This window comes from Oryx dammah, unplaced genomic scaffold (genome assembly GCF_014754425.2).
Source record: "Oryx dammah isolate SB20612 unplaced genomic scaffold, SCBI_Odam_1.1 HiC_scaffold_24, whole genome shotgun sequence".
NCBI lineage: Eukaryota > Metazoa > Chordata > Mammalia > Artiodactyla > Bovidae > Oryx > Oryx dammah.
Window position 1 is genome coordinate 32,842,251 of NW_024070208.1, and position 14,390 is coordinate 32,856,640.

General features: G+C 42.7%; 1 protein-coding gene across 1 annotated transcript in view; it reads right to left on the reverse strand.

The window, feature by feature from the left end:
• Positions 1-14,390, reverse strand: part of WASF3 (WASP family member 3) — a 76,561-nt gene that overhangs the window by 5,629 nt on the left and 56,542 nt on the right. Inside the window, exons 5-8 of the mRNA XM_040266765.1 lie at positions 13,017-13,170; positions 9,306-9,423; positions 1,457-1,623; positions 386-649 (exon numbers count right to left, since the gene is read on the reverse strand). Coding sequence (XP_040122699.1) covers positions 386-649; positions 1,457-1,623; positions 9,306-9,423; positions 13,017-13,170 — 703 coding nt within the window. The remainder of the gene's footprint in view (positions 1-385; positions 650-1,456; positions 1,624-9,305; positions 9,424-13,016; positions 13,171-14,390) is intronic.

The following is a 14,390-nucleotide window of genomic DNA, read 5'->3' on the forward strand; positions in this document are numbered from 1 at the left end:
GGCTCAGTCGTTCAAACATAAAGGTAATGTGTGTTCACGGACATAGACACAAACCTGAGGCTTACGTGTAATAAAAGGGGAGCGGCATGACTCTGCCTTTCCTAACACAAGAGTTTCTCATAACGGACGGTATCTGCACCCACTCATTCCTGGCTGCATCCTAGCCTCCAGAGTTTGGCTTAGTCCCTCAGTCATGTCCAACTCTTTGTGACCCCATGGACTGTAGCCCACCAGGCTTCTTTGTCTATAGACTTCCCCAGGCAAGAATACTGGAGAGGGTTGCCACTTCCTTCTCCAGGTTATTCAGTGACAATTCCTCATCACCCACCCGCAAGACCCCCATGCAATGGTGAGCCCCAGAGTGAGCCCAGGATGGAGTATTTACCCGTAGTCGGCTGGGGCCATGGGTGCGGGGGCCTGGGGGCCCTCCACGGCCTGCGGTGGGGGCGGTGGGGGCTGCTGGGGCCTGTTCAGGGCCAGGTGCCGGGCCGAGGCTGACGGGGGCCGGAACTCGTGCTCGGGGGCCTGGGCTGCCGGCCCGTGGGGTGGCGCGTCACCTGCTCCGTAGGAAGGGGTCCCGGGCTGCGGGTGCAGAGAGTGGTTGGGGGTGGCCGGGTATGAGTAATCCGTGACATCCGATGCATGGGACCTGCAGGCCAGAGCCAGGGGTGGGAGAAAGTGGCATCAGTTAAGAAGACCTTCCTGCCGCCACCAGGCATCAGCATACATTTAAATCAGAACACGGCCAAGGCACAGAAATCACACGCTTATTCCCTGTACTATCGACAAGGTCGAGGCCCACAAGAGCCTCCAAGCACAATGCAATCATGACTTTAGCGGCAAAGCTCCAGGGTTATGTGGTTTCAGAGCCACAGCTGTGAAGTGCGTGGTCAGACAGACGGACAAGCAACAGACAGCACAGCCCCCTTCACAGCATCGCAGCAGACACGTTTGTAAGACAGGAGCCTCCAAGACAGGGCGCTGAATTTGAAAACGCCATCCAAGGTGGAAGATTTCAGTGGTGATTAAACTGACAGCGTATAACTAGACCTTAACAAATGGCAGATGAATCGGAAAAAGAAAAATGAACGGTAAGAACAGAGAAAGAAGTCAAGAATGAGGTGAGTGGTAGTTTTCTTGAACAGGAGAGATGTATTTATGGCCAAGAGAGAGAGAAGGAACACAGTGCCGCAGGCAGAAGCCCTCTTGCTGCCTCCAAGGCTCGCGGGAGAAAGAAACTCTGAAAGGATGCACGCATCTCCGTGTTAGTTGGCAGAGTTCAGAAGAATGCTGGGACCCTGGGGGTACCGCTGGGGGCGGGGAGGGCTGGGCAGCGCCGCAGGGCGTTAGTCACCCGGGTTATGGGACGTGTGGTCAGTACAGGGCAGAGCATCCTCTCGTGACGCTGAAGCAGGGGTCGTGGGGGCTGGGACCCGGAGCAAGTGGAACCACAAACCCGGCGGGCGTCCGGTGCTCTGCCGCGCCCCCCGCCTGCTGCAGCTTCCTCGCGTCACTCATGAACTCAATGCCCATCTTCCTTCTCTCCCACTCTTCTCTTCTGGTCCTGACTTTTCTCACACTTATCTGCTGGCTTCTGTTGGGATTCAGCTTGTGTCTCTCTCTCTGAAGGGAAGAGGCAAACACACGTCGGGTCTTTGGAATTCAGACAGCAGCTTCCCTGGGACATCACTGTGTAGAAAAGTTCTCTAAATGGCAAAAGACTACTGTTTTTTGGGTTTTTTTCCCTTTTTTCTTCCCTAATTGCAGTATAAACATAATTTGTAACTCACTTCCTTTTTCCCTAACTGCAGTATGAACTGTACATTACGGTGTGCATACGACTGTCTTTTGAACAATGCCAACTATTGGCAATTTGCCCAACTGTTGGGAAGGGAGTTAAAAATATTGTCAGTGGGGGAAGAATCTGACCTGTTTTTAGTTTTTGCGTATTTTAAAAATGTAAATACCTGAAACTCTGGATTCCCTGCTGATGGGGGCGTGGCCCTGTGTGGGTAACTGTCATAGCTAGGATACAACTTTCTAATGGAAACAAACTTATCTACAGGCTACGGAGTGCTTCTGATGGGGCAAGGAGCCAGGGCTGGAAATATCCTGGCAAAATTCAGAGCTCTGTTCTGTAAGGTTCGGGGTGATACAGGGCCGAATGGAGGCGATGGGGGACAAAACTGGATGGAGGACAGAAGCAGCAGGGCATGCCTAATGTCGGGAATCACAGCAGGGGCCTGGGGGGCAGGGCTCTGTGACGGTGGTGGGGTGGAGCAGAGAGGGGGCTGACTCGTCACTCGAGGTGTCACTGCCCCCGTTCAGGGGACACCGGCAGGCTGGACAAGAGGTGAGGAGGAGGGTGACCGCTGAGCAAAAAGGACCCCCCAACAGGAAGGCAGAGTCAGCCCCAGGAGAGATGGCACCCGTGTGGGCCCGGGCGGGTGGTCCTGAAGCTGCAGGGGCACCAGGAGTTATCTTAGGGGAAAGAGAATGTGGAAGAGGGAAGAAAAGATGGGACAGGAGAAGTGTCAGCAGTGGAGACTCGGGGAGAAGCAAACGAAGACCTCGGGGTTCTGCGGGAGGGCAGGGTCGAGTGGCTGCGGTGCAGGGCCAGGCGGCTGCAACACTCAGAACAGGGTGAGGGAGGCGGAAGCTCAGGGGCCGGGGGCACCCTGCTTCCTGATCGATGTGCGGAGTCAGGGACAAGCGCTTCATCAAGGCTCATCCTAAACGTATGCTTAGAATCAAACCATTCCTGATGGTCTACAAAGAGAGTGAAAACTTATCATTAGTTTGTGTGATGAGCTGAAAATGTATTACTTACAAGAACAAATTATATACATACCATCAAATTTAATGCTCAAATTTCCCTCAGTTACCCTGAGTACATCCATTAAAAATCATGTTTCTAAATAACACTTAAAACAGGAATGTGTGAAAGTCGCTCAGTTGTGTTTGACCGTTTGCAATCCCATGGACTGTAGCCCACCAGGCTCCTCTGTCCACGGGATTATCCAGGCAAGAATACTGGAGTGGGTAGCCATTCCCATCCCCAGAGGCTCTTTCCAACCCAGGGATTGGCCCAGGTCTCCCACACTGCAGGCGATTCTTTATTCTCTGAGCCACCAGAGAAGCCCAGGAATATGAGACATAAAATCAAAAGGTAAATAACACAGGGCAGACTTCAATTTCATTAAGTCTGAATACACACATGTACAGAAAAAAGACCAAAAAAAAAAAAAATACACTAAAATACAAAAACAGTGGTTTCTCTGGTAATAGGATTGTGAATAATTTTTTCCAAATATAAAAATTTAATCTTATTTTATAAGAAAACTGTTATACTTTCATAAAATAAAGTATCCAAAATAACTTAAGGGCTATAATCCATCAATTTTATACCCAGCATGGCACAGTCTAATCTCAGATTCCAGAATGAATATCGATTAATTCAGAGAGATTTTTAAAAATTCATTTTTCCATCTGTACCTACAGAAAGACTTATGCGTGGAATATTACCAAGTATACGTTTTGCACGAATAAATAGTCACAGCTTAGCTGGAGAAAACGGAGCAGCAGATATGACATCCTGGGAGCTGTTGATTTCACGTACTTCTCACCCAAAGAACTATGAGCAGAAGTATATCTTCAGCCTTACTTTCTACAGAGATAAACTGACACAAAGACTAAAACTTGAGGCTACAGCTCAGTGAAAGCTCCAGGAATTGTCAGATCATCACCTGATGACAGCCTGTACAGAAGAATCTAGACCCTGCATCAGTCAGTGACCGGCAGCCCTTGTGGGGAAGTGTCATTATGGGAACTGTACCCACCGAGCACTAAGCATCTTCTGTACATTAGTCTGAGCTAAACACGGAGGTTAATACACATTTCTTAAAACACAGATTTATGGCAAGGTCCAGGTTACTGCTGATGTAAGAATCCTCTATTCACGTTTTTAAATGCCGATGGAAGAGCCCACCTTTACAGAAGCAGAAATACGAAATTAACTGTAAATTACAATTACTGGTCAGTTCTTCCTGTCCAGTGAAGCCCTTTCGGGATAAATGCTGCTTAGTGACCATGTCTTTCACATTTGCAAGAAAATAGTTTTACTGAATTGCTAACAATTAAAAAAAATAAATTCCTAAGAGAATTCTCCTCCTGCAATTAGAATACATAAGATTAGCGAACTGAAGGGGGAAAAGAAAAAAAAAACTTTGTTCATCCCTTTTGGAAAGGTTATCAAAAAGAACAATGAAGTTATTCCTTGATCACATCAGTCACTACCAATTGTTTCAGATACCAAGTGGCAAGGGAAAAGCAAAATTCTAAGCAAAAGAGGCAGAGAAAGAATGAAATGATTATCAAAATGAAAATGCCAGTCACGGGCAGGTACTAAGCCCAAATTCAGAATCGAGGTTAAAACAGTACATCTAGATTAATAGGATGATTAAGAGAAGTCACAGATGGAAAATGATGCAAAGTAACCCAACATCAAACAAAACTAAAGTAGTATTTCAAACTCAAAACATATACAACGCTCATCTTTAAGGAAAGTTTGGAAACACACTGTGGATGATATAAACACAAAGCTGCACTATGTTTCCACTTACAGGGAAGCCAAGCCCCACTCACTCTCACAATGCATGCATGCACGCACGCGCGCACACACACACAGACACGCACACACACCTAGTGTCTGGGGACAAGGATCCTTCAGAAGATGCTCCGTGGTGTGCGCTCTGTGACAACCTGGTGTCGGGTCTAAGCTCTTTGTCATACGCCATCATATTCCATTCTTGGCGCCTGTTTCTGGCTTTTCTAACCTTTTTCACCTCCCGGGTTGTGCCATCTATACGCTTTTGCTCCTGACGTCCAAGGAGGAAGGCAAGCGTGCCGAGAGACAGAGGGAAGGAAAAGAGCAGGTTAGTGTGATTGCCATGGCAGCGGTGAGCCTGAGGCGCAGACAGGGGGACCCGTCTCCATCACTCCCAGCTCCAGAGCCTCCTAACACCCTTGCCCAACTCAGACCCCACCAAGAGAACAGACACTTACTGATTGAACACCAACACGTATAAGTTACTGTGCTGCACTTTCAAGAGTTGCTTACCATCATTTTTGGTCAAGAATTCTCACCTCACTAAGATGTAGCTTCTTTTCAATGTACGATACTTCTAGATCTATTTTATACACACAAAATACCTGCCTGCTCCATACAGAGACATCGTTTCCCACTCTTTTACTGCTCTGACTTGTTAATGTATAATTATCTGTCACAAAATAATTTTAAGTGTTCAGTTTCAAAAGGATTATTTCAGAATGTTTGAGTGAACCCTGCAACTAGCTTAACACAAACTAAAAACAAGGTAAGAACTGCCCTTCCCTCTCACTCCTGCTCCAGATCTACTTTGCCAGTAAAAATGTCTTCAATAAATAACTTGGGTCCTAGGCAAGTGCTTTTTTAAAGGTGAGGACAACTTTTTTCTATGTATATTTATTTATTTATTTTTTAAATTAATTTATTTATTTTTAATTTTTACTTTACAATTCTGTATTGGTTTTGGCATAAACCCAAATGCTATGTTTTTACCTGTCATTAATACAGCTTAAGATTACTAAGTACAAAAAAACTAATAAAACACCCATCATTAAATTGCAAAAAAAAAAATAAAGGTGAGGACACTACTTCCTTGTGTGTTTATATGTCCTTCCTGCTCCCCTCGTGAAATCTGATGATCTTTGGGAAACTGATCGATGAGCCTTTAAGTCCTACGCCCGCCTTACAACCCCTCCACACATGGCTCTGCAATGAACAAATCCAGGTAACAAGATGTTCACTGTGGCCGGGGCACCTGCCAAGCCCGGGAGGTATGAATGGCAAACAAAAGAGGACAGGTGCCTGCCCTCATGGGGCTTGTGATCTCACCCAAGCTGAACTCCTAACTGTCAATGGAAAGGAACCATTAAAAACTACATTTTAAAATTTTAAATAAATGAAGATAATGCCTGATAACAATAGCGATAATCTTCACGACTGGAGGAGTCCTGTTAGGGGCATAAACTGGTCCAGTCCTGAGAGGGTCAAGAGCAAGAGGGCGGCATCTTTCAAAATTTTAAGTCTACACTGCACTGCTGGAAACTGACCCTGAAGAAATACATGTACCTGAGTACAGGTACCCCCTACAGTGCTGTATCAGTGACAGTTCAGAAGCAACCTAAATACTCATTAATTCATTAATTGGTAAATAGCTCATGAAGCATCCAAACTTTGCAATATGATACAACTATTAAGAAGAACAAAGTGAAGTGAAGTGAAGTCGCTCAGTTGTGTCCAACTCTTTGCGACCCCATGGACTGTAGCCTACCAGGCTCCTCTGTCCATGGGATTTTCCAGGCAATAGTACTGGAGTGGATTGCCATTTCCTTCTCCAGGGGATCTTCCCGACCCAGGAATTGAACCCGGGTCTCCTGCATTGTAGACAGACGTCTGAGCCACCAGGGAAGTCCCAAAGTACATCTTTACTATATCACGATAAGGATATGTCTGTATCTGTGTATGCAGGTCAATTCCAGGGATAAAAAATACTTTGTGAAATGTGTACACCTGTATTATGAATGCACAGCTGTTACCAGAGAACAGTTATACCTGGGAAAGGGAGAAACTCACCTCCCAAATTTTCTAAACACATGTGTTTACTTCAGGATGGGCAGGGCATTTTACAACTGGCGTGTATTGTCTGAATGCTTTTAAAATCAAGAGAAAGAAAAGGAGGGAGCTTTCTCTGGATTCCAACATACCTCCTGCTTGAGAGTCACTGTCTTCGACTAATTAATACCTATCACCCTTACTTTTAAGAGGTGAATGCTGACATGGGTAGGGACAAGTGTGGTGGTATCTGCCACTCGCTTTACAATGGCTCAGCCTCCAATCTACCCTTCAATGCACGACCGACACACACACACACACACACACACACACACAAGCTGCCTATGATATGACATTGACTCTGAGACATCTATACCTGGCTACACCGCCTACATGAAGACCCCAAGGCTGTCCCCAGCTCCTTTTCACCCCTGGATGATCTCAGCTGCTGCTATTTAGCACGCTCCTCCATCCTGAAGCCCCACCACCCCCACGTACACACTCACTCCACTCAGCCAGCCTCTTCTATCTGACCCTGTATCTCAGGGACAGACCTCCTCCACTTTCCACATCCTCCCCGAACAGTCACCTCGCCTCCTGCTGCCACCTCCCCCAAAAGCCACCCGATCCCTCACTTTGCAGCTCTGCAACTTCAGCCTGACACCAACGTCGTTATCTGCACGACTTAAAAAAAATGTTTTTTTTACACCAGCAAACGAAGGAAAGTTCACGTTCAGAAACAACAGATGTCTTCTACCCAAATTTTCCAAATTAATTCTTCCTTCAAATGGACTTATCCATTCCAAATAAGAGTGTGACTCCTGGGGTTTCTAGAATTCTGGGAAATGAAGGCTACCTTGCCTCGCTTTCTGTTCCTATAGAAAGCAGATTTTGTATTAAAAATTTCAAATTTCTTTCCCTCTTTATGAGTTCCAGAGGATGGAATGACTTTTTTTTAATGTTTGTTTCCCCCACTCAATTCTTGTCTCCATGAGGGTGATAGTCCTTTCTTTTACATCACAGCCTTTAGAAGGCATTCAAAAAAGAACCATTATACAAATGAATGAAGGAGAAATTATCTTTTTTAAAAAAAAATTTATTTATTTATTTATTTTTTATTTTACTTTACAATTCTGTATTGGTTTTGCCATACATTGCCATCAGAATTTTATGTGTTTGAGGCACCCGGGATGAGACAAAACCACCAAGGAAATGACAAATAATTCTGTACAGAGGGTAATCACACACAGTCGACTAAGACTGTTTTCCCCTGAAGAACAGTGGTGGAAAAGTTAAATATTTTTGTCAAAACGAACACTGCTACTTCGAGGAAATTCTGGGAGGCCATTTGAAATGAGGCATGCTTTAAAGGAGAGGACTTATAAGGTCTTGGGGTTCTGCCCTGGTGCCATGAGGAAGTTTGGGGATTCAGAGCCACAGGCCTTCAAATCTCTGTTTGTTCTTCTTTGGAGAGATCAGCATCTTCCCATTCTGCACTGCAGTCCTTAGCAGTGTCTCTGCTTAGATATTTCTCCACTTGAACACCCAGCAACCCTTCCAAGATTCCCCATTAAATTGCCCCAACGAGATTCTCCAGGCAAGAATACTGGAGCAGCTTGCCATGCTGTTTTCCAGGGGATCTTCCCAGCCCAGGGATCGAACCTGGGTCTCCTGCATTGCAGGCGGATTCTTTACCATTTGAGCCCCCTGGGAAGCCCAGAGAAGAGCACATAGATAACAATCTGAGAAATTCCCTCCCAGGATTTGAGGTAACATTTCACACCTGCAGTCTGCAACCGATTGCCATGCTCCCTTTCCGAAATCCTGTTTTCAAATCTCAAGTCCTCTTCCATCCTAAACTGTCACTCCTACCACGCCAATACACCTATGAGTTGTCTCAAACCTCCAGGGAGCCAGCCCACAAAATGCTAATAAGCTCTTAACTCACACTAGGTGGTCATTTTTTAAAACATCGTTCACACATAAAAGGCTTGGCAACTAATTGCCTTTGGAGAATTAACTGATTTTCAGTCATTTAAGTCTAATTTCTGGGCCCCAAAGGGATAATTTTCAAAATAGAAGTTCCTGAAGCCAAGGGTGGGTTTGTCCCTCTAAGAGTGTTTGCAAGGCAGGTGCCTCAGTTCTCCTGCTTACGACCACCCCACGAAAGGGAAGCAGCTCATTTTCAGGAAATACTATCCTCTCAGTGTGCTGACCACACATGCTTTTCCATCCAATACGAACCTCTCTCACCAAGGTCTTAATTACAGTTAGGTGGCAGCCCAAGAATTAATAATGTTAAAAATGCCAAAAGCAGATAATTCTAACTGATATGGAAGGTTGACTGCTTTATGAAATTTGAAAGTGCAAGAGAAAAGTTATAAAACGCAGTGACAAACAAAACTGAAATTTTTGCCACTACTTTTATGAAAGCAAAGCAAGTTTTAGAGAATAAATCAATAGAATTTATTGACAGTAGTACTGTATTACTGTGTTAGATTGAATGGTATCTTCATGTGAAGAATGCAACCTCTAAAAAACCCAACATCTCAACTGTTTAAAAAATGTACTGATTTTTAAATCTCTAATTTCTAAGCAAGCATCTCAATTACACGTTTATATGAACATTTCCCATACTTGAATTCTTTACCTTTTGACGTCTTTTCTCTTTCCTTTTGTCTTCCGTGTCCTGTAGCATTTTTTCTTTCCAGAGGTCAAAGAAATAGGAAGGATCAGTATAGAACTTCAGCCCATCCTTCTTATCATCTCTGTAAATCAATGTATTACAAGTCAGGTGGGGAAAAAAGGTTGTATATTTTCATATGGGGTATTTATTAATGTTCATTTAAACTCAAGAGATAACATCTGCATGAGGAATCTGAACTATCCTATACTCTCTGAAGTCTCCCAATTTTCCTTATTAAAAAAAAATGTGTCAACATGCAGTAACAGCAGTTTTTTCTAGAATAATTAAGTAAAAACTACTCTTGCATATTTAGAAAAATGCTACCCAAAATCAAAATATGGCTCATAAACAGCAATATTTAATACCACAATTATTTCAAGGTATGTTCTGTTTATTCCAATGGGAGCTACATATAGAGATGGATGGGTCTCTTAGCACATATACGTTCACTTCTATTCTGGAGTGACAAGGCTATTTGGATAAAAATTAGAAAGTACTCTTTTTTTAAAAATCAGGTTTGCCCAACATCTATAATTCAATTAGGAAAGAAGCAGAATATTCACAGTGCATAAACGTAACTAGGATAGAAAGTGATGACCTAGATACTTTCCAAATGGAAAGTGAAAGTGTTAGTCACTTAGTCACGTCACATTGTGACCCCTGGGACTGTATGTAACCCACCAGGTTCCTCTGTCCATGGAATTCTCCAGGCAAGAATACTGGAGTGGGTTGCCATTCCCATCTCCAGGGTTTTAAATGGAAGTAGCTCACAAAGAAAATTCACTTGCAGCTATTTAGTTTTCAAGAACTGCTATAATTACTATATATTAAAAAATATTTCAAGTCTTTATATGCTACTCATTCATCACAAAGTCAATAAAATGCAGCCAACATGGACCCAAAGTTTTAATATACATCAATAGACAGTAAAGCTCAAAATAATCATGTTAAGAAGTGAACACTCTATTTGCTAATGCTTTAAAAAGAGTATGTGACCTATATATTACCTTCAAGAGGAAGAAAAACATTTTCACTTAAAGATAGCATTTCAATTAGTCATTTGAGGCATAGAGAGAAAGAAAAAAAAAATCAGAGAAATAAGTATAGGGAAGAGTTTGTGGCCCAGTAGTCAAACAAAGTGACGTGAATTACTCGCAGGAAACTGGTCTTGAAGTCCCTGCTATGCTGGGTTCTCTAAGCTTCTCAGCATCAAATGGTAAGCCAGGCTCTCAGGAGGGTGGTCTGGCAGTTCTCTGCCTGAAAGTCGCTAACAAACCAGCACAATTCACTCTGCACTTCAATCTCTCTTCCCAATTTCCTAAGTGACAAGCAACTTGCATTACTGGGATTTTAAGAAAACATTGTTGTGAAAAATATAAACTATTTCCCTAAGATACTAGGGAATATATAGGTCATCAATATAGCTGAGGACATAGAAAAACTGAGCAGCAACTTGCTGCAATTTTAAAATGTATAAAATGCATCTTCTTTTTTCAAAAGTGGAGCTAATACTTTGATGAGGAGTTACTACTTAATGGAACAAATATGTATAATAACTTAGCAAATGTTAACCTTGACACCAGAATATAAGCAGAAATATTCTATGTTTATCGCAACTAAAACACTTGACTTTTCAGTCACACTGTACTTATTTAAAACTGTATTGTCACTGTCATATTTAAATCCAATTGCAAGAGTTTGTGCTTTTTCCTACCCAAAATATTTCTGTATTAATAAAAAGTAGATTTGAGTTGGCATGACTATTTTTAAACGCACTATTAAAAGACATTTTTCTTTTCCGTAAAACTGAATATACACAATATATATGAACATCAACTTATTTTTATGCAATTAAAAATCTTAACCACCACAAATATTTAATCATGATCTTGATTAGTCAAATATGAGTGGTTCACTGAGTTTTCTGGGTTTCTTTTTTCCTTCATAACAAAATATTTAGTGAGGTTTCTTAGGAAAATTTTAGTAAGTTCTCATCGCTCTGGAATAAATACAGCTGAAATTGCTCCCAGAAAAATATCTGCTGAACAAAAGCAAATTCACAAGTTAAAACATTAGGCTTCCCACCCCATCTCACCTCTCTAGCTTGTCACAGAGCCACGGTTTGAGTTCCCGGAGTCACACGACAAATTCCCACTGGCTATCTATTTTACATACAGTAGAGTGGAAGGCAGGAGGGAGGTTCAAGAGGAAGGGGGAATGTGCACACCTATGACGGATTCATGTTGATGTACAGCAGAAACCAACACAGCATTATAAAGCAATTATCCTTCAATTAAAAATAAATTTTTAAAAGGTAAAAAAAAATTAGGTTTACAATACTACTATTAATCTTTAGGTTGAGTATCGAAAGACTCCAGAAACATATATGTGTTTCACAGAAAAATGTGGTATCCTGATCCTCTCCCACCACAGCTTCCATGGAATCCCTGTTTCATTTTCTGGAGCATCTTTCTGTCCATGCTGAAGAAAGGGATGCAGTCTGAAGGATTACTTTCCTAGCAGAGCTGCAATAAAGGATGGGTCCAAGCATCTCCTTTTGGATCCTGAGAAAGGACAGGAATTCAGACCAAGAAAACCCCTGGGCGCTGCCTGAGAAGGGCCACCAGACCCAGGAGAGCAGTAATGGATGTGGGGGACTCAGTGAATTCAGGAAGGCGGGGGCACCACCCAGCGGAGCTAATCAGAGGCTGAGGAGTGAGCTCTACAGGGGGTGAGAGACGGGGATGAACAGAGAATTACTGGGTAGGCCAAAAAGTTCATTCAGGTTTTCCTATAACTGTTCCAAAAAACCCAAATGAACCTTTCAGCCAACCCAATACATGGAAACAAGAAAGAACTCAGTGACGCGGCAGCAGGTCGGAGAGGAGTTCTAAAGAGCATTTTCAGTGTCTTCATAGTAATTTTTGTACAATTTATTTTTCGCTCTTTTTCTAGGAAGTTAGGTCCTGATAGTGTGTCCTACCAATTCAAATGAAAGGTTACCTTCTTGATTCTATACTCACTCTTAGAAACCCCAACGCTGCAGAACACACGTTCCTGAATTAAATAACACATGTCTGCAGGGCTGAAATGCTGAGACAGGTACTTGGCTGCATTAGAGATGAATTATGCAACTCCTTTAAACTTGACTTTGAATGTGAGGATCAACACAATCACACACCATTACTATGTACTGTGCCATCTTCTACGCAAGGTATCTGCATCTGAAAGCTAACATCAGAGCTCACACTTCCCTTGGTAAGCTTATCTGCATTTTGAAATACTCAAACTTTAGCAATTCTGTAAATCACTAATGTCATCGGGGTTGTTTTTGTTGTTGAGTCGCTAAGAGTCGACTCTTTTGTGACCCGAAGGACTGCAGCCCGCCAGGCTCCTCCGTCCATGGAATTCTCCAGGCGAGAACCCACTGCAGTGGGCTTTCTCCTCCTCCAGGGCCTCTTCCTGACCCAGGGATCAAACCTCTGCCTCCTGCGTCTCCTGCACAGGCAGCCGGGTTCTTTACCACCTGTGCCACGCGGGAAGCCCAATTTCATCCCGGATAACACTGCAGTGATTCTTCTCAAAGTCTGAAAAGATGTTTTCACCACGCTGCCCACCCCTCTCAACTTACTTACCTGAGAAGCTCGGGGACGCACCTGGATGTGGAAGACCTACCTGTACGGTGTAAGGATGTTCAGAGGAGGTGGTTTATCGCTCTGGTTGTAAATGTCAGCGACAGGATTAGGAATGCTGTTCTTTGAAACCACCTGCTGGTCTTGGACTGTGGAGCTTTTGAAAGCTTTTTTCATGTTGATATCCTGGAGTGACACTGTTTAGAGAAAAGTCCCCCAAGTCGGGTGACGTGGAAATATTTTGAACCGTTTAGAAACGAGTATAATCTGATTCACAATCATAAACATCTCCTAGAATAGCCGAATATATAACATCTATGCTAGCAGAATATCTATGATTGTTCATTTAAAATCATGCTTACTAGTATGCGCAACCCCTCCCTCTGATAAACAACAGTTATCTCTATAAATCATGGCTTTCCTTCTTTTGTGGCAATATAATGATTTCATTAAGCCTAATTATGAGTGCTTGACTTAAATAGCATTTCTCAGAAACCACACAGGAATAAAGTTATGAGTGTAATAGGTATGTAAACACAAAGATTCGGGGTATCCAGTGGGAGGGGAACCATTCAAACAGTTAATACGTCTGCAAAAAATACATCAATGTAGAAAGTGCATTAAGTTTTTCTGACAGTAATATTAAGGAGAAATGGTAAACCTTTTCAGCACACCTAGAGTCCTGGAAATTAAGCAGCATGATACAAATCTACACTAAGGAGTCTGAGAGAAGCAGGCTAATTACACTCATTTCTTGAGTCTGAATGGCATGCTGCATCTCAGGTATCAACTCATCTGACCTTGACATGACTTTTTGAGGGGGGTGTACAGGCGCATTCACCCACTGGACCAATGAGGCGGACGGTGAGGGGTGTTAAATGACCTTTCCAAGACTGCCCAACGGAAGAGTGGCAGGATCACATAGAGCATAGATTTCCTGACTTGGTCAAGGATTCTTCTATAGGAATATCCACCAAGGAAAGTCATAAGGGAGAATACTGATTGGGAAGGTAATGTAAGGCTATAAAATGTGCTGTAGAATCTCACGATGTGAACCTTTTCCAGGGTAAGGTTTATCACAAGCACCACAACTGCAAGAGTCAACAAAAAGCTGAATAAAGACAAGTAACTATTTTAAAAATCATTTTGATACCATTTAAAAAGTATATGATTGATTTAAAATGTTAAAACTCCTTGTCTGAACAGACCCAGTAGCTATTCAAACTTTTCCTTTTAAATAAAAGATACATTTAAAAATCAAATTAAAAAGAGCACATCTCTAGCTTCCTAATTACTGTTGGAAAAGTAAGAATGTTCATAACAAATATTAAAATCTCAATGTTCTACGCTTGTTAAATTTTTAGTTCACTAATTTTGACCTTTGAAACAGATCTGAAGATAAGAAAACATGTTTTTT